Consider the following 24,201-nt stretch of genomic DNA (forward strand, 5'->3'; position numbering starts at 1 on the left):
AGTCCTCGTTTGTTCGACACCTTATAAATAGGACTTGGGCCGAAAACTGAATGTGAGCAAGTAGGAAATTTAAACAAATGCCTGTCAAACAGACACATAAAAGCAGATCCAGACACTGCGCATCTGTGCACACACCTTTCCTAAGGGCAGGGCAGCAGGGCAAATAGCCCGTGTGCTAAAGTACCTTAGAGGTCAACACACCTGGCCACAGGAGTCAGAGTCGTTTTAAGACCACGATAAAGACCACCTACTCTGTGCCACACTGACCTGATGACCCATACACAAACATCAACAGTCATAAAACCTGTGTGCAGACTCAGAGCTGTGCTCAGAGACCCTCGCATTACAACTCTCCCGTCTGCCAAGAGTTGTGTGGTCACTCCCCAGGCAGCGGGTCAGAAGGTCAATCGAGGAAGGTGAACGTGAAGGACCATAAACAATGCGTGAAAGGCGTTTTTTATGAGAACACATAATCTAGACACTTTGTTCTCAATAAAAGATACAGAAATGGTCTTTGTGTGCACCAAGGAAGATGCTCCCTCCTATTTGTCTTCCAACACAGTCTTGCCGGGTGCCCTGCCACATTCCCGTGTCTGAGAGCAATGTGGCGGCAGACGCACTGGGCCCCACCATGAGGCAAGTCACAGTGCAGCAGTGATGCTAAATGGCAGGTGCCACGTCACTACGGTATTGGAGGGACCACCATCACCAACTTGGGCAGTTTCTATCTCAGTTGTTACTAGGAATTCCAGAGCAGGATTGCCAAATCTAATATTTTTAAAAATAAGTCATTAAACTGTGCTTTAATGTTAGCCATAACTATTAAATTTTGGCTCCAAACAAAGTAATGTAGGCCAAGATGTTTGAGATTGAATTTGACCTCTGAGCCACCAGTCTCTGGCTTCTGGGTTACATGCACAAAGCTACAATATGAGTCACAGGAGGCTGCATGTCAGGGAAGAGATAAGAAGGAACAGATTATCTATTTGTATCATAATCAGAATTACTAACCCTTAAACCCAACCCAGATATTTTATTCCTTGGAATGACTCAGCAGGTTTTCTCCCTGGTGCCCCCCGCGATCCAACCAGACCATGGCCAGTACATGTACACAGCTCGCTGTCTGCAGTCATAGTGGCTGGGCCATAACCATTTATTAAGCCAAGAACATGTGTGCAGGCAAAGACTGTAATACATATGAGTACTTTAATATTTAAAATTATCGCAGGCAAAAGGGTTAACCCTCACATTATTCTGACGAAATGCCAAGCCGTAAGTTGAACACTGATTTTGGTCTTGTGGCAGATCTGAGATCAGGCGACTAAAAAACAAATGCCTGTGGAAAAATTATTGTAAACTATACTTTTAAATAATAAACATGCGAATAAAAACTTCATAACACTACTTTTAAATAATAAACATGTAAGAGATCTCACTGCAACTCAGAAAGCCCTTGGATCGCTTCAAAGACCATGAGTTTAAACATCTTCTTTTTCCCAGGACACGAAGCAGAGTTTGAACTTGAGTTATGAAAAGAAAGGAGAGAGAGAATGTGCAGTTCATCAATAAGACTACATTTGTTTCATTTAGGAATAATCAGAAAGAAAAGGGTAACAAACACAAATTTAGATTACTAGGCACTTCTCCAACTAGAATAAAAATATTACTAAATTACAGAAACAAATTCTCTCTCTCTCTGGGAAACAGGAAGAACTTTTAAGATATTCCCCCAAGGCAACACCAGGCTCAAGGAGAATGATCATAATGGCTTTCATTTTTTCTTAAGGAGAAAGATGGGGGTAGGGAACAGAAATTAGCTACAGATCTGAAAAAAGATTTGTCAATGAAAGAAAAAGAAGCCTTTTTCTAATTTCATTGGCTTATGTAAAACCAGTAACAATAAAAACATCTATTCATTTATTTATTCATCTTTTCATCACCTTCTTGACCACTGACCATATGTGCCATAAGGCACTGAGTTAGATTCTTCCCTTAAGAAACTTGCACTCTAAGGAAAGAGGAAGGCTACATAAACAAAAGTGCAAGGAGAGTTCAGTTATTTCCACTGTCAGGGATCAGACATTTTTAAAAAAACAGGAGCATATAAGCTGAGACTCTGAGGCTGGGTAGAAATTAGTGATGGGACAATGGATAAAAGGCACCAAGAACAGAAATCAGTAAGGACCTAGAGGTAGCATGAGTTATATGATGGAAAAAATAAGTAGGTCAATTTGAAAAAAGAAAAAACACGTGAAGCGTTGTTTATTATAGTTCAGTTGCACCCGTAAACATCAGCCTAGTGCAGTGATGGCGAACCTTTTGAGCTCGGCGTGTCAGATTTTGAAAAACCCTAACTTAACTCTGGTGCCGTGTCACATATAGAAATTTTTTGATATTTGCAACCATAGTAAAACAAAGATGTATATTTTTGATATTTATTTTATATATTTAGATGCCATTTAACAAAGAAAAATCAACCAAAACAATGAGTTCGCGTGTCAGAGGTTCGCCGTCACTGGCCTAGTGAATGGATGGACGAATTTGCTGTTAGGGTGAATCTGAGATTGAGGCTCTGAGGTACGTAGAGCAGAAAAGTAAGAAACGAGGTTGGAAAGAAAGGTTGAGCGGGTGTTGCTACAGGATGGGATTGCACTTCATTTTGAGGTCAAGGAAAGTCACGGATGGTCTGAAATAAAAGATACTAAAATACGGATTTTAGGGAGGTTAAAGCAGCACCATGTACGATGTAGGAAGAGGGGAAGAATATTTTAAGAGAGCAGAAACGAGAACGGAGCTAAGGTTGTTGTAGAGGGAGTGGATGAATAAGAGAGTTTAGCTATTTCTTGTCTCTGCAATTTGGTGGCGGTTGTGATGTGGAGGGAGGGAGGGGAATAAACAGCTCGTCCAAAAGATGCTCTCAGAACAATGAGGAAAAGATTTCAGGTAATTTTTATGACCTCCTCTTTTCAAAAAGAACCAAATCTACCAAAAAATAAAAATAAAAATGAGGCTCTTGGAGTCAAAAGTTACCCTTACTATTGAAGTTTAGGAAACGCATGAAGAAAATACAGCCGAGTAAACAAATCCTACTAAGTCTTTAAATAAGGCACCTACCTATAGAGATCACCAGGGGAGTTCTAAAGTAGGAAGACGGAGAATTAATCCATTGCCTTTTCTTCTAATTTTCCCTTCCTCATTCACCAACAGACATTCACCACTTCTGTTGGTAAGGGCTTGGTATCACCGAGAACACTCTGGAATGGATGGGGGAAGGTGTGCAAGTGATACCCGAACCAAACACTCTCTTGAGCACTGCCAAGTGGGTGCAAGTCACCATGGGCACCTAACTATCCAGTTCTGACTGCTATTGATTCTAGAGAAAATGTTGCCACATCCTGTCTCACAGGCCCCCTGGTAGGTGAAAGCATCAGTGACTAGTACAGCACAATAAGTTCACCATTAACCTTAAAAGGCAAGAGGAAAACAAACCAGCCTCACCCCAGTGGTCCCTGTGGGATGTACCTGAGAAAGAATTTCAACCTCCACCAACCTGAACTACAGAAAAGAGAACCGGAAGGAACGAGATTTGGGGCAAACCCTTGCTTTCTCTGGAATCCTGTAAGGCTCCTCATTTACTTTGAAAGATATGGAAAGGACTAATATTTTAGTATTTGTGCATAAATAATACCTTATCACAGACAGAGCACTGAATAAAAGCAGGGCTGCCTGATATTTTTTGATTCATGAAAGTCAATAATCGGCAAACAAAATAACAGTAAGAGCTCCACACACGAACGCTTTTCCTAAGGCTCTCTCATGGGCCATGTCCAGTTGAGTGACAGGAAGTGTCTTCTCTATCTACATTTAATGCACATGCATGTTCTAATTCAAGTTTGATTATCATTTCCTTCTTTCCTAGCTCTCCCTACCTACACCCTCTAATTGAGTCTGATGATTTAAATGTTCTATCTATATCTTCTATCTATATCTTCTATCTGTCCAATACTGTAGCCACTACCCACATGTTGCTACCGGGCACCCAAAATGTGGCTAAGTACAACTCAGGAACTGAATTTTTAATTTTGGTTAATTTTAATTAATTTCAATGTAAATAGCTACACGAGGCTAGCAGCTATGTAATAGAAAAACACAGCTTAACTCTGTTTTTAAACTTTAACTTGAACACGGACATCACCTGGGATCTTATGAAGATGAAGATTCTGATCTAGCAGGTCTGGGCAGGCCTGGGAACCTGCATTTCTTAGGAGCTCCCAGGTGATGCCTGCTGGTGCATGAACCATACTTGGAGTAGCAAGACTCCACCTGTTTCTGGAAGCATCAGTGTGACACAGAAGCTTCATGGGTCAGTGGTCTCCAAATTCTCTGATCACACACCCTGTCGGTAAAACCTTCTGAATACTAACTGCTATACCAACATTTTACCTATGTTATAAAACAATACATATAGAAGTTTGAAAATATCAGAAACAGATGACATAAGCAATATTTAAAAATTATAATCACAGTAAGTTCATAGTATCTCAAGGTATAATATACACGTGAAATGAAACCCATGGTTAACAGTAGTATAAGTAAATCCACATTTCAAAATGTCTTCTAGATGAGTCTAATTTCTGTGGCCATCTTGTGTCTGATCTGAATAAGTAAGCATTGATTTTTTTTTTTTTAATCTCACTAACGAAGCTCTAATGAACAGCTGGAGATAAGTCAGTGTGGCTATTTCAGAGAGATAGAGAGAAAGAGAGAGGGGGGGATTTTACATTTATATTACTAATATTCTCTTCAATCTGCAATCACTTTACAGAAAAATTGTAAGACATATGTATACTGAATGGGAGTTAATATAGTTAAAACTACAAAAAAATGATCCACAAACACACTTCACTGAGCTCTGGATTGAAAGTATTCCTCTGAACCCGGCCTCCCCCAGGGCCCCTCCTGCTTCCTATAGACAGGCAGCCTCTGACATCTGCAGCCAGCCGGGGTACCACCTTCACAACGAATGTTAAATATTAATAATGCATAATTTCTCTACTTTTCCAATATACATAAATATACATAGAAACTTCAGTTCTCCTTCAACAAAGGTACGTTGGTAACAACTGGTGTAGACAGTACATAGCCTTTTCAGAATGATCACAATGCTCTAAGACAGAAATTTACTTCTGACAATGAATACTGAATTCTATACTCTTGAAAACACAAATATTGAATTTCTATGCTCTTAGAAATTCTTCTTAAATTAGTATGTAGGTATAATTATAATTCCAGTAGGGTTTACTAGGAACTGAAGAAAAACCACTTTAGACTTTATATGGAAAAAAAATCAATGTGCAAAAATAGCCAAATCCTGAAAAAGAAGAATAGTGCCCTACTAGATAATATACACTGCAGACCCATTGTAATCAAAATAGCATGGTATTAGCACAAAAATCAATAAATGAATCACGGAACAATAAAGAATCCGGAATAGATGAGGTATATATAGAAATCCGACCTATAATAAAGGTGGCATTTCATCCAGGGGCAGTTAGGTTACTGTAATAAATGCTGTTGGCAATGACAGTTATCTGGAAGAAAATAAAGTTAGAACTCCTTCCTCATGTCCAAACTCTAACCCATGGTTCTCAAGTGGGAGCAGTTTGCCTGTCAGGGGACAGCTGGTAATGTCTGGAGACATTTCTGATTGTCAAAATGCAGAGACGGGGAGAAGGGATGTTTGCTAGGCATCTAGTGGGTAGAGGCCAGGATGCTGCTAAATGTCCTACAACGCACACTCTCCCACACAAAAACTTATCCAGCCCAAAATGTCAGTAGCTAAAAACTATACATTGAGAAATCCTACCCTAACTCTCACCCTAATGTATATCATGAAGCAATGAACAAGAACTCTCCCTAGCCACAGCAATAGATACATGGTAGCTATTCTGACTATTACCATAAATGATAAATCATATTAGGAAGTGCCTGCAAACATATTAATGATTTTTACAAGAAAAGTGTGCTTTTGTTCAGAGTAAGATCCAGGTTGCTTCACAGAGTTTAGGGGATTTGAACTATAGAAGTTTGAGAATGAAAATTTCAACAAGTCAGGTAGATTATAAACCTACCTAGAGCAGGGACTATGCCATCTCATCGTCTCCAACAAAGGCTACGGCCTTAAAAGATACAAGACAAAGACACCTGATAAATACATTTTGATTTCGTCTTTAGGGAACAGAGGGAAAAGGATGCATGAATGACCTTAGAACTATCATTTGCATAGGACCGCTTTAGTGCAGAAACTCACAAGACCCAGCCAGCCTGTTGAATGGAGCCATCTGGGGAAGCCCCAAATACTTTGCAGTGGCAGCCCTATGTCCTGAAACCAGCTGGGGAATAACCAGGCCTGTGGTCCCACAGGTTGCCATGGGGGCTGGGGATGCTGCAAGGCCCAGAGGATTCTGGGAATTCTCTGAGAATCCCCAATAAGCTGAAAGATGGGACTTAAGCCCATACCCACTCACCACCCCAGATTTCATCACCAAGAAGTCATTAATACCACAGCTTCTTCAGCCTAATTTTCCTAGGGTATAAAATGGGATGTGGGGATAAAGATAATGGCATTTTTCAGCTACAAAACAGAGTAAGTCTAACCCTCTGCTGATCACACAATAATATTTTCAACAAATACTAACAACCAAAACAACCATCAGTAGGACATAGTGAGAATAAAGTGTAACACTTAATACATAAGGAATGAAACCCAAGTGCTCTCAGACCCTCAGAAAGCAGGTGTTGTATGCATATGAGTTACTATTTTGGTTTTTAAAATCTTTCTAGCCATTTTAAGTTCCAACTCGTGATGGATGAATAGGAAGCAAATGAAATGATGTACTCCCCTATATCATATTTATAGCAATCACCTCTTTGTAACATGGCTCTATCTTTCAATCATTTAAAAATTATAGAAAACAGCTAGAGAGATTATAGAGATAATGATTATATCAAAATCTCAAGACACTGAAACCACTCATAATGTACGGAGATGGATCCAAAGCTATTTCTCACCTGCTGCTGCACCCATAGCTAGAAATGTAAAATTCAATTAGAACTAGTCTTTTCTAGGACCGATCACCTGGTAAAACCCATTACATCTTTCTCAGTTTGAAAAACACACATAACCTAAGTTGTCTCTGATTGACAAGGAAGAGAAAAAAAAATTGGCAGGAATACTTATAGTAAGACAACTTGGTTCCTAAATTTACTATGGGATAGTCATGTAAATACAAAAGTCTAAGACTTTCGTAAAATTATTTACAACTACATTACCTACACTGCGTGCATATGGACCTCAAAACAGCAAGTGTCCCTATAATCCAACTGCAATGCCACAGAAATCAATCTTCCCAGAGAGTCCAATTTTATTTAAAGATCGTGTATATGTGTGGAAGCAGGGAGAGCTTTTATTTATTTTACTTTAAAACAAATACAGGCATTTCATAGTATTGTAGTGTTTGCGTAAGTTTTAAGATCAACAAGAAATTTCAAAGAAAGTTTGTGCTTGTGCTTCTGTGTTTTGGGTCCCTGCTCACGGCTCTCTGCCATTCCAAACCACTTCTGGGGAAAGACCTGACATCACTAGTTTGCTAATTCTCTCTCCGAGGAAACAAAATAAGTAAATAAATAATCAAATGTGGGGAGAGACACAATTAAGGACAGGTTGGGGCAGGGGAGGAATGAGCTTTCAGGTAAACAATACCTCTCTCTCTCTTTCTTCCTCTCTCTCTCTCTCTCTCTCTCTCTCTCTCTCTCTCTCTCTCTCTTTCTCTCTTCCCACTGGGATAAAGGTGGATGCTTTGGAGAGAGAGAGAAAGAATAGCTAGGCAAGCCATTTAGGGGTGTGGATTGGAAAAAAAAACACCACTCTCTTTCCCCCCCCGGAGAATGTGGCTTTACGCTGGCATATTTGATGGGAAAGTGCAAACACAATAATTAACAGTGAATCCTGAAACTTCAACACAGAAAAGGGTGTCACTCCACATGAGATGGGAAAATAGGGGGAATGCATTAAGGTAGTCCAGTGATGCTGGACAGCTCTGCAGGGGGCAGGATGGCAGTCCAGAGAGCTAATCAAGTTCTCCAAACACCTCGGGAAGCCCGAGAAAACTGATGGAAGGATGATACCACACCAGCAAGGAGGGGCAGCCGCCAGCCAAGAGTGGGGAACCTGAGTCCAAAATGACAATCTCCGGGCTAAACAAAACCCTCACATTCCCTGCTCTGATTTAAGAAAAGAACTTTGAATCCACCTTCCTCGATTTCTGCTCCCTGGGAACACACCAGCTGCTGCGGTTTCTCCACCACAGTCACACATGTCAATCACTCCAAGCCCAGCGTTACTTTTCTTCCCCATGTGTGATTCCAACAATCAGCACGCTCCAGGGCTGAACCCAGCCTCGCGTGTGAGCATTTTCTAGGGCACACCCCGGTAGGCGCTACCACCCCCTGCGTATTTCGTTTAATTATGAAACCTCTTTCTAGAAGCCCTAGAATTCTCCCAAGAGTCGAGGTAATTGGTAGAAATTAGCCACAAGGCCACTTAAAGAGGACGCGCTCGACGATAATTTTTAAGAGAATTTTCATTTTAGTTCCGATATAATTTTGTACTTTCCCAGTGTTGCCCTTTTCAAATGCCAAAGAAAATGTTCGTGTTATCATGTGGGCTATCACATAGGCGATGTAATGCATTTGTACTCCACTTAAAGTCCAAAGATTCGTACCCCTTTGAAGGCCATCCTTTGGATGTTTTTTAAAATGAAAAAAAAAATACAAAAACCCACAATGAAAAATAATATCCCTTGTGGAAAATCACTGTTATTTGGACAATGAAAGGATCGTGTGTGTGTGTGTGTGTGTGTGTGTGTGTGTTCCACTAGTTGGGTTCATGTTGTGTGAATGCATTATCAAGGTGCACTTTGGGTACTGGCAAATGTGTAAACCCAAACAGATCCATCTTGCCATGAATGTATGGTCCTTTAATGAATGATGGAGTAAAATTCCAGGGCCTGGTATTATTCTACTCAAGTCAGGAAAATTCTATTGAGTAACACCTACTCAGCACCTGGCACTCTAAGTAAACAACGGAATCCAAAGATGAAAGATTTAGCAAGGGGGAGGTAGGAGGGTAGACACATAAAAACCAATAACAAGAGCATCTGAGAAGTCAGATGCGTGTGTGGGTAGAAGGGGGACTCGGCAGTTCAGAGTGGGAAGCAACTCCATGGAAACGAGCAACTGAAATCTTCAGGGTTGCAAGATGGCAGCCAGCGGGGTGGGGCCGGGGGTACACAACGCTATTTTGAAAAAGTGAGGCAATGGTTTAAAAAGACCAGTTTTCACCTAAAAATCCAGATTTCTGGCTCTTGAAGAAAGTTCAAGTTTCGGCAACACTTGGCAACAATGGGCAGAGTTAGCGTTGGCTCTTCAATCCACAAGAGTCCCTTCTCGAGATACCTGGCCCTCGGGGCACCTGAGCTTGCAGGCCCTGCCTTCGAATGAAGGCAGTGTTCAAGCGCTCAGATTCCCGACCTCAAAAGGGGGACCAACGGTAAAGCTGAACACTCTCTGGGATTTGCTTTCCTGGAAATAAAAGCCAAAAGCCAACCGAACTGCCTCTCTCTGCATCGCTTGACAGTGGGTGTCCCGAGCTGACTCATTCGGCTTGCTGACACAGTCCAAGAGGAAAGACTTCTCAGACTCCAAGCAGATGGTCAGTTTGGGACAGAGCAACTCACTTGATTAGCACTGCTCTCGGCAAGCCACTGCATCTCTGAGACCACCAGAAGCATCTAGCATAGCAAACCCGGGCTCAGTAAGCAACACCAAAGTGGGCCGGTCCTCCTGGGCTTGCCGTGGCCTCACACAGCTCAGACTTCTCTTCTGGCTCCTAACCGCCTTGCGAACACCTCCCAGTGGACATCCTGCCACCAGCAACTACCACAAACATGATACAACCAAACTAATACTGTTCCCCTTCTCCTGTGGTAGATGCTATCCGTGTTCCACCCAGGGCCCCTCTGAGCACCCTTCCCGGCTCTGCGTGTCCCTCAGCTTATGCATGACTTGAAGTCTTCTTTGGCTATTGGAATTGCTTCACCTGGATGTGCCCTAGACCTGGACGTGTCTGGAGCAGCTCATGGCAAGTGGCTCTCAGGTGCAGGAGGGTGGAGGCCAGTTGCCCAGCCTCAAGGTAGACTCACCACTTCCCCCTGTATCAGGCTGAGGCGTTGCACCCTGATGGCTTCCTCCACTTCCCTATCCTATGTCTCCCCTCCTAACTGATTCCTCTTGGGAGAACTTCCTTAAGGATCCTATCAGGGTCCGCTTTGGGGGAAAACCATCAGACACATCCCCTTCCCCATCACTGCCCCTTTCCAGTTAATCCTCCCAGTTTTTCGGAGTCAAAAGCTGACTCATATTTTGATTTGTCTTCTTCCCTGCTGTCCCTTTCCAGCTAAACATTAAATCCAGTATTTCCTCTTATGGCATATCTCACATCTGTCTTCCTTGGCTTTTTACTACAACCTACTCTAATTACTGATCATCTCTCACCATAACTATCGCCATGTTTTCTCAACTTGCATTTCTTCCCCTCTTAAGCATTTGAAAACTCAGCACCTCTAATGATTGCTTCTCCAAAACAAAACAAAACAAAACAAAACAAAACAAAACAAAACAAAACAAAAATATTGCACTGGTTTCCCAGTGCCTTCAGGATAGAGTTCAAACTCCTCAGCTCAGAGGACTCCTGGATCCAGGCCCCATGCTTCTCTCCATTTCCCTCCAGACCTCGTGCTCCGGTCGCCCCACATCATCCATGGCCAACTTTCCCAGGCTCCTGGCTCCCCTAGGCCAGCGTCCTGAGGGACAGTGTTTCACCACTTGTGCTCTGTTCAAACCTACCCATCCCTCCAGACCAGAGCAGATGGAACTGAGGCGCCTCCTCCCTCCTTGAGCAAATTCCAAATGAGAGGTGAAAATGGAGACCCACATAATTTGCATATAGACTTTACATTCCCCTAGTAGATAAGTTTCTTGAGAGCTGGGAGCTCTTTAGAATCATCTTTGCCTAGTGAAGCCACATCACACATGCTTATCTTAGAAAAATCTAACTGAACGGGAGGAACATTTACCACTTAAAACGGTGCCAGTTATTCTATTCAGCCAGCAGATGTGTCCCAGAATGGATGTGAGGCAGGAGGCGTGGAGATGATGTCTCCTCAGACTCAGTTCCCACACACACACACCTCCCTGGGTGCAAGCACCTCAGCCCCCTAGGTGTGATTCTAAGGAACACGCTCTACAAACCCCAACCAACTTACTTCCCTCAGGGCTCACTGATGGACACACCAATCTGGGCTAGTCCTGAAGGAAAACATGTATTGGTCAGGTAGAGAGATGCTACGGTATTACATTTCATGAGCAATTAAGGAGATTTTCTTTTTTATTTTATTTTATTTTATTTTTTTATTGCTTAAAGTATTACAAAAGGTATTACATATGTCTCCTTTTTTTCCCCCCTGCCCTTGACAAACCCCTGGCCTCCCCTACCCCCCAGTGTCTTATGTCCATTGGTTATGCTTATATGCATGCATACAAGTCCTTTGGTTGATCTCTTACCCACCCCCCTCCTGCCCTCCCACCCTCCCCGGCCTTCCTCCTGTAGTTTGACAGTCTGTTCGAGGCAGCTCTGCCTCTGTATCTATTTTTGTTCATAAGTTTATAATGGTCTTTATTATCCAGAAATGAGTGAAATCATGTGGTATTTTTCCTTCATTGACTGGCTTATTTCACTTAGCATAATGCTCTCCAGTTCCATCCATGCTGTTGCAAATGGTAAGAGTTCCTTCCTTTTTAGAGCAGCATAGTATTCCATCGTGTAGATGTACCACAGTTTTCTAATCCATTCATCTACTGATGGGCACTTAGGCTGTTTCCAGATCTTAGCTATGGTGAATTGTGCTGCTATGAACATAGGGGTGCATATATCCTTTCTGATTGGTGTTTCTGGTTTCCTGGGATATATTCCTAGAAGTGGGATCACTGGGTCAAATGCGAGCAATTAAGGAGATTTTCAAGGGCAGTTTCGATTGTATGCATTTTCCTGCCTCCCAACAGGGCTTCACCCTCTCCATTAGCTGCAGTTCCACTATGTGTCCCACCCCCTGACCCCAGGCCAAAATGTCAACAGAGCTGACAAATGTCCTGGTCTCTGTACCATATAAGGTATTAGTCCAGGGGACCTGGACTCAAGTGACTTCAACCCATTCGTGATGAAAAACACATCACTGACACCTTGTACTAGCTCGATGTGTGAACAATGACAATTCAACAGCTGAAACATTAATCGGCACAAAGCATTTTTGTACTTATGTCTACAACCATCAATGACCTAGAATTAAACCCACACTCATGAAACATCAGCAGTGACATTTTAATAACCGACTTCTCTTAGCCATCATGTTTTGAGATCTTTGGCAACTTATTCTAAGGAAAACTGCCCGGAAAAAAAAAGTTGAAGGACAACTTAACTGTATTTAGAATTCAGAGCAAATGCAATAATATTGTCTGTTAAAAATCACTCTGTGTCCCAAAGAAAGAGTAGAGAGAAGGAAGTACAAACTCTCTACTTATTCTAAGCGTCTCATTTGGCTATTCATTCTTGAGATCAGTTTTCAAAGTAACTGACTTTAAATTCAACACGCTTAGGATTAAGAACAATTTATAACGAGATGTGTGATTTGGCCTGCCATCCTAAAATGAAATGGCATTTATAAGAATTTCCAAAAGAAAGGATCAGACAATTTTTCATAGATTTAAGTGAAATTTGTCAAAATGATAGCGGGCTCAGGGAAATGTTACTGTACCGAGCTTTGGGAATGACTCATTAATAATCCAGTTAGACTGTCAATGATGCTCTCAAATGACCCAAACTCCACTAGAAAACATTTCATTATAAGACAAATAAAATCCTCCCACCGCATGGGCATTATTCCTACGTTTGCCCAAAAGAAACCAGGTCCAAATGAAAAGCTACTTCGTCCAGAGACATTTCCTTAGATTCCTTTCCAGCAGGAGGTGATTCCTCCTTTTCCCAGACTCCCATGGTACGATACCTTATTTTCTCAGTTAAACTGTAGATGCCTGGAAAGCAGGCTCCATACGCAGGTGAACCTTGAACCTGTGCCCACCAGTGTCCCATGACGTAAAGCTCCTAGCATGTCCCTTACAAAGAATACAAGCTCAGTAAGTGTGAATGAATGAATGTAAGCTTGCATGGTTTTGTTCTTTTTCCTGGTCTTGCTGTAGACCCTAAAACCTAGTTATTTGCCAAAAACTTTACGTTCACCTTTCAAACACATTAAAGTTGATATCTAAGTTTCGAGTAGTCATCCCATGGTGATTGTCGCTAATGAACTTGATCTTAACTGACAGTAATCTAGAAAGTTTATCTACACTTCTTTCAATGCGGTCTACTTACAACACATTAACTAGGCATTTACTTCCTCTTGGAGAGTGAAATCATTTCATTTAACAGCATCTACAGCTGTCAGAACTTTGGCAGACTTCGTGAAAAATATCATCTTAACTGTCTGTATTAAAAATTAATCACATAAGATTTATTTTGTTTTGTTTCTACTAAACTCCCTGAAGAAAAGGTTCTGTTGTGGGACTTTTTGATTGTTTAATTTTAATAGTGTGGGGTATTTTTTCTCATGGTGCAAAAACATGGTTATTGGTAGGGGAGGCCAGGGGATTGTCAAGGGCGGGGGGAAAAAAAAGGAGACATATGTAATACTCTTTGTAATACTTTAAGCAAAAAAAAAAAAAAAAAAAGAAAAGAAAGAAAAAAAAAAAAACATGGTTATTGCATTTGTGAGGAGAGAAAGTGCCTGTACTTTAAAATTATACTGTATTATGAAATGCTTGCTTTTCCACTCTTCCCACAAAACACTGACAGGGAATGAAAGTGGGCAAATTCTCTCAGTCATTTTGCCATAAGAATGGTAAATTGCCATTTTCATTACCGTACTTTGACAATTACTAAGCTTTTGCAATTTCTTTAAAACAAAAACAAAGCGGGGGGCAGTTTCAAAGAAGACCCAGCACAAAGTTGTACAAGGAATTTCTTGTGTCTAGAATGTTCATTATAGTCATCCTGGTGGGTAGCTAGACACCCTGGACTAGAGTGAACTCAAACCCACAGAGAACGCATCTTCTCTTTTCGGAAAACCCCCCTGCACACCAGTCTTTCATTCTTCTTAATAGCTTGACCCATTTTCCTCTTCTAGAAAGTAAGCTCATTAGGTACCTTGACAAATACCTCAACGTCTGGGTCTCAGCTTCCTCACCTTTAAAATGGAAATAAAAATAGTATCTAACTTCATAGGCTGATTATGAGGACGAAATGACACTCAAAAAGCCTGGCACACAGCAGATGCTCAATAAGTGTCATCATGCATGTCTCTTGTGGAACCTGAAACCACTATGGCTCCCAGAACCATTTCCTCTTGTGATTGACCTAGATATTGATCCACAGCCAATCAACATAAAGAAACAAATATGCCAGAAAGGCAGATGTTAAAAACAAGTTTCACTCTACAAATACCATGGTAATTCTGGACATCAGCAAAGGCATATGTCATCCTTCACTTCAAATTCTAATGCACATTGGCTCAGACTAAGAACCCTCCTGATCAGCTGTGAAGAAATGAACTCTGCTTGGCAGCAAAGAGGAGCCCATCTTAGCCACACAGCCTCCCACTCTGGCTGACCTCCTGAGCTCACCAGCCCAACGTTTGTCCACCTGGCAAACCAACTTGTGAAAAGAGAGAAAAAAGAAGTAGTTACTCTGCACTCTCCCTCCTTTTAAACTATGGTCCATGTTGTCATTCCATGACAGATGGCCAAAGGACAGATCCATTTCCCTCTGCCAGACTTTATTTCAATTGTTTTTTTTGTTTTTTGTTTTTACAAAAGCAGGAAAAACATACTGTGTTTTCTATCCCATCTTGTTTTAAAAAAAATATATTTAAAATTAATATTTATTGTTCCTTTTGAGAAACCAATCTCCATCTCTCTTTTTCTAATTAGACCCAATAAAAATATAAGAGGAAGCATTCAACAGGTCCAGCCATCCTGAGAAACATCCTCAAAGCCTTGAAAACCAAAATCAAAGCCAAATCAATTACAGCAATAGATTCAGGTGGGTTTTGTTTTCCTCCTAAGGGATTGACAGAATTTATGGTGGGCTCAAAATGGTCAAGTATGTCTAGAGTTTGGGGAAAACCATTAAGTTTGTATGTAGCCTAAAACAATGAGGGTGTTTTCCTAGCCATGCTTTTCAAATTATAGCATTATACTTTAACTGGCTGTACTTTAACTGTTCTGGAAGTACTCCTCTTCACAGGAGACGCTTTTTTTCTAGCTGAGTTTAATCCAATAAATTAAAGAAGGAAAAGGTGTAAATGGAACCCTCTACGTAAGCAGTCAGGCATGGACAGTCACAGGACACTAGGAAATTTTCTCTGGTTGTCAATGTTTTGCCTTACCTGTCAGAGGGCAGAGGCCCCGTCAACACACATTAGCCACCTCATCATGCTCCCCATCCAACCTTGGAGGCCTTACCTGTCGGTTTTCTTGATCAGGATGGCCCTGAAGATGTGCTCCAGGGGTGTCTTCTCCTGCTTGTGGGTTGGTTGCACGAAAGGATGCAGGGCCACCAGCAAGAAGCCCTGCTGGTACAGCTCCAGGAGCTGGGCGGGCAGGTCTCGCAGGGAGGCCAGCCTCACCGCTGAGGACCGCGGGAGCTCCGCTGGGAGTGGAGAGAGGAAAGGCTCATCAGAGACCCACCAAAAGCCCCTGCCCGGCCCCATCCAAGTCCCTCTCCCTTTGCCCTTTCCTGGGGCCTGTAGGTCACCTCTTGTTAAAAAATGAGTTTTTTCGTGTCTTAACTACTATCTTCAAAGAGGACTGAATACCCAGCAGACTATTTTCCAGCTCATCCAGAAACACTGGTAATTGGATGTTTTAAACCTAAAGTCAATTTTTGTCAGAGATTACCTTGAAAACGTCATTTCCACACTCTCAAAAAATTAAAAAGAAAGAGCAGGAGGAGGAGGAGGAGGAGGAGAAGGTGGAGGTGACAGCTGCGTGCAAATATGAAATTGCCAGGTGGCAAACAGCAGCATAGACAATTCAAAAGATAAACTGGAAGAAAATTTCTGTGATATTTAAGACAAAGAGGTGATTTCCTTGATGTGCAAAGAAACCACTGCCTCCCTCAAAAAAAAAAAAGAAAAGAAAAATGGGCAAAGTATATGAATAGGCAATTGCTTAAAAAAAATAAAAAGCCAATCACTATTTGCAGACACCCAAATTAACTAAACATTAGAACTATGCATGTCAAAACAAATATTTCCACTTATTAAAATTTAGATTAAAAAAATTTTAAGGACAGACAAGATTCAAAATTCAAAAGGTACAAGCATATATGCAGTGAAAACTACATCCCAGCCTCTCAGGCTTTTTCCCTACAGGCAAGCAATATTATCCATTTTTTTTATTTTTTAAAATTTCCTTATTGATTAAGGTATTACATATGTATTATCCATTTTTTATATACACTTTAACGATCGCCGAATTCATACAAGTAAATATGTCTATATCGCCCTCCCTTTTTACCCAAATGGTAATATAACATGAATGCATCTCGCTTTTAATCATTTTTTAATCAGTTATCAGTACACTTTTCTTAGAATCCACTCAACAGTCATAGAGAGAGTTCGTCCTCATTCTTTTTAAAGGTGCACAGGGTACGATAGTGTGATGGACCAGAGATTATTCAAACTGTTGTTTTTATAAGTAATGCTGCAATGAAAAATATAGCTCATAAAGTACATATAAAAAGTAAATTCCTAGGTGTGGAATTGCTGAGCTAAAGATAAATGCATTGTAATATTTTCAGCTATTGCCAGATTTCCTCCACAGAGTAGTACAGACTTACCTCTCATCAGTGTTATACAATCACTGGCTAATCTCATAGTGAGGTGTTCATTTATATTCTTCTTACTATGCAATTTGTATTTTTTAATTAAACATTTCATGATTAAATACAATCTTTCTTGCCTTTTCTGTGAACAGTTCATATCTTTACCCAATCTTCTATTAAGTTATAGCCCCCCCTTTTTTTTTCTAGTGGTTTGTAGAAACTCTTTATATATTAGGAAATATAGTCCTCAGTTGTGATACCCGTTACAAATATCTTTCCCCAGTTTGTTGTCTTTAACTTTGCATATAAGCTGGGGTTTTGTCATGAAGAATTTTTCTTATAAAGGTGAATTTATCAATCTTGTCTTCAACCACTTCTGAGTTTTATGTGATAGCAGAGAGGTCTGGAATTATAAAATAATTCTCCTGTGATATCTTATATACATATTTCACATATTTGCATGTACATTTTTGATCCATTTGGAATGTATGCTATATGAATTAAACATTTCCCCCCCAAGGTTTACACATTTTTCCTCATTGATTTGAGATGCCACCTTTATCATATATTATATTCCTGAATATATTTAAGTTTATGACTGTGATTCATTAACCCATTTTAATAATTTTCGTTTCATATTAGTTTTAATATCTGCTCAGGCTATTTCCTGAATTTTCCTATCTTCCTGTTCATTATCTGAATATTCCTATCTATTCTTACATATTTTTTTTCAATAAGTCTTAAAACCAGCTAATCAAATTCTCCCTCAAAAAAAATCTTGTTGTTATTTTTACTGGATCAAGTTCAAATTATAGCTTAGCTAAAGGAGAATGAATATTTTCATCAGGCTACAAGTACCCATCCAAGAACATGGCATAATTTTTGTTTATTCAAGGCTTTTTTGGGGGGTCCCTTATGTGCACATTAAAGCTTTCTTCACCTAGATAATGAACAATTATCAAGTTTATTCTTACTTATTTTATATCGTATTGCTATTGGAATAATATAATGGTTTTCTTTTTACTTGTATGACATCCATGTGGGCAAGAACATTGGGGAAACAGGTATGCCCATCACTGTTGATAGGGGTTAAACCTTCTGGAGGGCAATGCCTTCAAACCTAAAAGTGCACACACCCTTTGTCCAACAACCCCACTACTCGGAATTACAAACTATGGCTGGACTCATAACATGTTTTCAAAGACACGTATATTGACAAAGATCTTCACTACTGGGTAGTTCACATAGCAAAAGCCTGGAACCAAAGAGTTCTTTCTTTCTTTTTTTTTTAATATATTTTATTGATTTTTTTACAGAGAGGAAGGGAGAGGGATAGAGAGTCAGAAACATCGATCAGCTGCTTCCTGCACACCTCCCACCGGGGATGCGCCCGCAACCAAGGCACATGCCCTTGACCGGAATCGAACCCAGGACCCCTCAGTCGGCAGGCCAGAGCTCTATCCACTGAGCCAGACCAGATAGGGCCAAAGAGTTCTTTATTGGAGAGCGAGGTAAATACTGGGACATCCCAATGATGAATCCTATGACCCACTTAAGGTTAAGGTAAATCTGTTATTTGCCGATGGAAACAAGTCCAAGATACACTACTAACTTAGGAGGCAAAATATCTGACAATATTGCCATATGATATTCCTGTATAAAAATATTAGGAGGGACATGAATACATTTTTTTCTGAAAAAGAAACCACACACAAAAAACAAAACATCAATATTAGAGAGAGGGAGTGGAATAGAGAGAGGAGGATGGAAGGGTGGCTTTTACATTATTTTGTACTTTTAATTCTATTATCATCAACAGGGATCATTTGGGAGGAGGGTTTACGAGACATTTTAATCTTCTCCTTTATAGGTAAAAACAGTATTATTTAAACGTTTTTAAATGTACTTTTAAAATAATGTCATTTTAAAACACACATTTAAAAACAAAATCTAGAGGTACTTAGGAATGCTACTTACCATTAGATACTCTAGCTCTCATTTCCATACATCATGCAAGAAATTTACGGGAAAATAAAATCTATAGCAATGATTCACCCTCATGCATCCTGGAGAGACCTCCATCAATAACAGTGACAAAGATAAGACTGGCCAGGAAAGCAGAAAAGTCTGCACTCTTTCCCCTGAAGGCTACATTCTGCCTGTGCTGCTGGATAAAAACCTAAAAGGAAGTCTAGGCGAGAATGCCGAGCCACTCCCTAATTCCCACGCACAGAAACCCATCAGGAAAAAGGGGCCCCTGCGCCTTAGAAATGGAGACCCATTTCTAAGGCCCCGCTCCAGACCTACTGCATCAGGAGCTGGTCTTCACAAGCCTCCAAGAGACTCTGGTGCTAAGAATTATTCCCCAGAGGTTCCACTTCGGCCCTCCTCCAACCACTCTCCTCTCCATAAGCAAGGAACCCAAGGACCTACGGGCATGCGTCCACCTATGTATCTCATGCGCCCACTTCACACAGCCACAACCCTGGAATTCCATGCCCTGAGAGCCCTGGTGCAATTTGGGGGCCTGGGCAGGCTTCTTCCCTGGTCTATGCCGAGGGTGGACACTGTTCCCTATCTGTGCACCCCCAGGCCCAAGGTGGGACAGAGGCTAGGATGAGGTAAGTGAGGAGACGCTTGCAATAGGTGCATAACTGAGGGGCACCAAAAACTCAGTAGCCACGATAAATAAATATTCAATGCAATATGTTAAAAAGTGAAAAGGAATGCAAAAAGTCTGTAATGAACAAAATATCAAATATTGTGATAAAGATGGGACCAATATTATTGATTTTTCCTCTTGTCTCAAGCTCCAGTATCGCTCAGAATGGCACTGTTACTGATCTCGTCTATTAAAATCATTGCCTCACTCGCCTCACCCCAGTGCTGGCCTGGGTCCAGCATCTCCTCTGCAGCCTTGTCCCAGGCCCTGCAAATGACAGGAGGGGGTCTGTATGTAGGTTATGCCCAGGGAACCAGGGCCAGCTTGCCTCTGCTCTCAAGAGATTACAAAGCAACTCAACTGAAAGGGCATAACTCTGTGTGACATAGATGTTATGTTTCATTTGAAAAACCAAATGAACTTTTGGCAGGCGTGTAAACTTTCAGGAGGGAAATTTCATGACAGCCACCAAACCTAAAAATATCATGCAGCACTAAGATCCCCTCTTCTTCGACAAAACTGTATAGAAAGAGCATCTGCAAGTCATCAGTCTGAGACCTCAAACTCAGCCAGTCTCTCCAGCTCAGTATTTTGTAAATGCTCCACATTCTTACTGCTATCATAAAATTAAACTTTACTTGTTTCCTCTTATGCATCACACTGCAATAAGAAAAATTAACTATAGCTGATGTGTTGACAAAACTTGGGATTTTAGTATCAGCTACATTCCTCACGAGCATTAACCCTGGGCATGAGGAATACTCAGTTTCCTCATATAAAATGAACATCATAACATCAGCCTGCCTTCCATCACAGAGCAGTTATGAAAATCAAATAGGATGATGAGTATGTAATCGATAAAACTCCAAACTATCACACTCAGTGGTGGGAAGTGGACTGGGGAGCCATCCAGGGGGGCTGTCAGCTGTAGATGGAGATGACAATATGGTGCTGAGCCATTACTCCTTTCCTCACTCACACCCACCCCCCTGACCCTGTACACTCCAAATCAGGGCACTAAAAATACTAATCAATCAACCATTTTATGCTTAAATGCTTCCTAAGTAAAATAATACCTTTTAAATTTTAACCTTAAAATAAATTCAAGGCACTAAATTGCTCTTACTGTCCCCAGATGTGTGGGGAGCTGTCCAGGGGAGTTCCAGGGAAGAGATGCCTGTGGGATGGGGAGAGAAGTGTCTCTGGGCTCCCATCTTCCTGACAGGGAGCTCCAAGGAAGAGCTGTGAGTTACCTGAAGTTACATAGGCTTCCTGGGCTTTTACTGGTACCCCACCCCAGGAGTGAACCACATAAGCTACCTCATTGTAAGTTAAAATTTCTAATTTTAATTCTCCATGTTCTGACAGGGAACACTGATGAGATCATCTTGGCAGTGTTACTCCCCAGTCTGAGGAGATGTCACTGTTAGGGTCCAACATGGACTTGAAGATCAATCTGTCATGTTCCACAATCTTTATTCACAGTGACCAGTCTGCAAGCCCAGGGTCTGGGCTGGATGCCCCTGGATTACCACTCGGGGAGCCCCTGTCTTCATTCCATACAGGGGCTTTGTCATTGCTGTGAAAAATCCCGTTCTTCAGCTGGCTTCTCCCACCAGCCAGGACAGGGCCTCATCTCATCTCATGACCCGGGAGAGAGTCTGTGCAGATCTCAAAGCTAGGAACTGGGGGCTCCCAGGGACCAGCTGGATAAAGAACAATGAACATCAAAGCCCCATCTCCCCAGGGGGGCGGGGCAGCATCTTGTCCTTCTAGCCTGTTATTGTCAATGGACACATGGGCTCAGTGGTGCCAGAACTTCTCATTCTTACCTCCAGGAAGTAAAAAATCTTGATCCTCATAGAAACTCTCCTAATCTTTAAATTTGCCAAGTAATTTCCATTTTATTTTCAACCCTATGTGGTCCAAAGCCAAGACCCAGTAGGTTTTAGAGTCTGGATGGGGCATTTGACAATGTGGAGGGATGGAGGAACCACACCCTTCTGTTCCCTGATCTTAACACAGCTAAGATGCAGTGTGAACATCAGTCATGTATTCAAGAGCTTGCGATCCATGCATTCCCCTATCATCACAACCTACATCAAAGTCTTCAAGGACACATCTGTAGGTGTTTGACACCGGCCTCTATTTCCTAATTCTACCTTTCCTATACAGATGTAGAGATGAATAAAGAATTTAGACCCACATAATTATATTTTGAATCCCTTGGAACTCTTTAATCTTCCATTACTCAATTAGCAAGTTTTTTAAAAAATCAAAATATATAGGGTGTGCTTGAAAGGCATTTTGGGTGGCATTAGTCCAAAGATTTTTTTGAAATAAGTCTTTCTATTTTTCTTCTAGAAAATAACTTTATATAAGTAAACCATTATTCCAGGAGGGAGAAAAGAAAAAAGGAATGAAAATAGGAGTAAAAAACCAAAACACATTTCTTAACACTCCTGGGATAAAGAGGATTTTGCTTTTGCTATGACAATGGTTTGTTTAGCAAAAACATTCCGCAGCCCCATTTAGTCCCTGGAAATGAGGCCCTTCAGATATCTGCAGAAGAGCCAAAGCGAGATGTCTTTGCTACTTCAAACTTTATTAGTGGGAAAGGACCAGCTTCCAACACAAGAAAGAAACACTGCGTACAGCAACAGCACACGCCACCCACTCACTACAGCAGGCAACAGAGTGCTGAACAACAGCTTCTGTTACTGTGCCCAGCAATCACTTGTGACTTTAGCCTAATTATTCAAAGTCCAACTTTGCTTTTCTAATTACAACTGCTAATGGATCTGTCAATACCAAGGAGCCATCTAGAGAGCAGACAGGATCTCCCTCGGGTAAGTTCCCTCACAGGTGAAGCTGATAATGACATTGTTCAACCAAAAGAAAAATTTTTTTTGTTTTGTTTTTTTTCTTGGCTGCTATTTCTGTAACATCAATCTGCCTGGGCTTTGCAGTAGATCCATTTTAGCAAAAACACTAAAATCAATCATTTTTCAATGTGAGGTTTTTCACTGTATCAGTAAGAAAGAGGAATTCAATTTTTTAAAGAATGCCTGGAGTTCTTGTCTTCTGTGTCATTTCTGAATCTCTGGAATAAAATGTTCATTTCAGGGCCTTTCAAATTCAGATTTATGTTATCTTTTTATTAAATAAATTCACGTTTCTGAAACTTATAAAGGATACACATATCCAAGCCCAGGAGACCACTCCATTATAATACTATTTATTCTTTTTTATTTTTTTAAATTGGAGTGAAATTCACCTAACACAAAATTAATCATTTCAATGATTTTGTGGCAGTTAGTACATTCATAATGTTGTATAACCATCACCTCTCCTAGTTCTAAGACATTGTCATCACCCCAAAAGGAAACCCCATTCCCATACCCACTAAGCAGTTCTTCCCCACTTCCTCTCCCCCAGGCCCTGACAACCATGAATCTAATTTCATAAAATGCAATTCTTAACACTTTAAGTAAATCATGGATAAACTCAAAGGGGAAATCTCAGTAAGACTAAAAGTACTTTAAACTTACATAAACCTTGGATTTTATAAGTCAATCAGGGAGAAACTGACAATACAACAGATGTTTCATCATATGAGTTTTTAAGAAGCAGGCCACCGGGCCACAAATGTTAAGTATCAGACTATCAGACTGCCATGAAATGTGTGTGTGTGTGTGTGTGTGTGTGTGTGTGTGTGTGTTAGAGAGAGAGAGAGAGAGAGAGAGAGAGAGAGAGAGAGAGAAAGGGAGAGGGAGAAGGGAAGGGGGGAGGAGGAATCAAGTTGGTATTGGTTTGGTTGTCATTTCAAAGGGTCATACATTAGTCACTCAATGACACACATACAATATTGTATTGTCAAAAATTCACTGTCTAGGTGTTTGTAAGGAGAGTGCCCGAATAGTTCCTACTGACTACACCCCATTGATCAAACCCAAATAATGGCATGATTGCTCATCTTACCAGTCCATTTCATCAGAGAAAACACAGGCTAAGATTCATCAAGAAACCTTTTCAAGAAATATCAGGCATCGTGTGGCTTAAATTTCACAGTGGGTTACTCAAATATTAAAGCAACCAGATAGAGACTGAACCCAGGGTATTAATAAAATATTCCACACACTTAAAAGTACTTTCTATGGAAAAGACACACAAAATCACCAAGTATTCAGAATTTCCAACCAAAGTCGTCCACACCAAATCCAAGAAGAGCTTAGCATGAGTCGGAAGGGAAGCTAGTTTATCAATATTTTGTGCCATTTTCCTAATTGCACATAATGGCAGGATACCTAACACTCCTGGTAGTGCATTTTTTATTTTGAGAGTAGTACAATAAACTGACTGCATCAAAGACCAGCCACTAATGAATATGTACAAACAACATGGAAATGAAACTATTTAGAATGTAAATGGAACCTAATATAGATTTCTATGATAAAGTCTCAAGACTCTGTATAAAAGTAGTCAG

At 40.8% G+C, this 24,201-nt stretch overlaps 1 protein-coding gene across 3 annotated transcripts in view; it reads right to left on the reverse strand.

Moving 5' to 3' along the window:
• Window positions 1-24,201, reverse strand: part of RFTN1 (raftlin, lipid raft linker 1) — a 175,392-nt gene that overhangs the window by 89,966 nt on the left and 61,225 nt on the right. For all 3 annotated transcript variants that reach the window (XM_081105591.1, XM_081105589.1, XM_081105590.1), the window contains exon 3: window positions 15,691-15,877. In XM_081105591.1, coding sequence (XP_080961717.1) covers window positions 15,691-15,877 — 187 coding nt within the window. The remainder of the gene's footprint in view (window positions 1-15,690; window positions 15,878-24,201) is intronic.

This window comes from Myotis nattereri (assembly GCF_964212035.1).
Source record: "Myotis nattereri genome assembly, chromosome: 14".
In the NCBI taxonomy this organism is placed as follows: domain Eukaryota; kingdom Metazoa; phylum Chordata; class Mammalia; order Chiroptera; family Vespertilionidae; genus Myotis; species Myotis nattereri.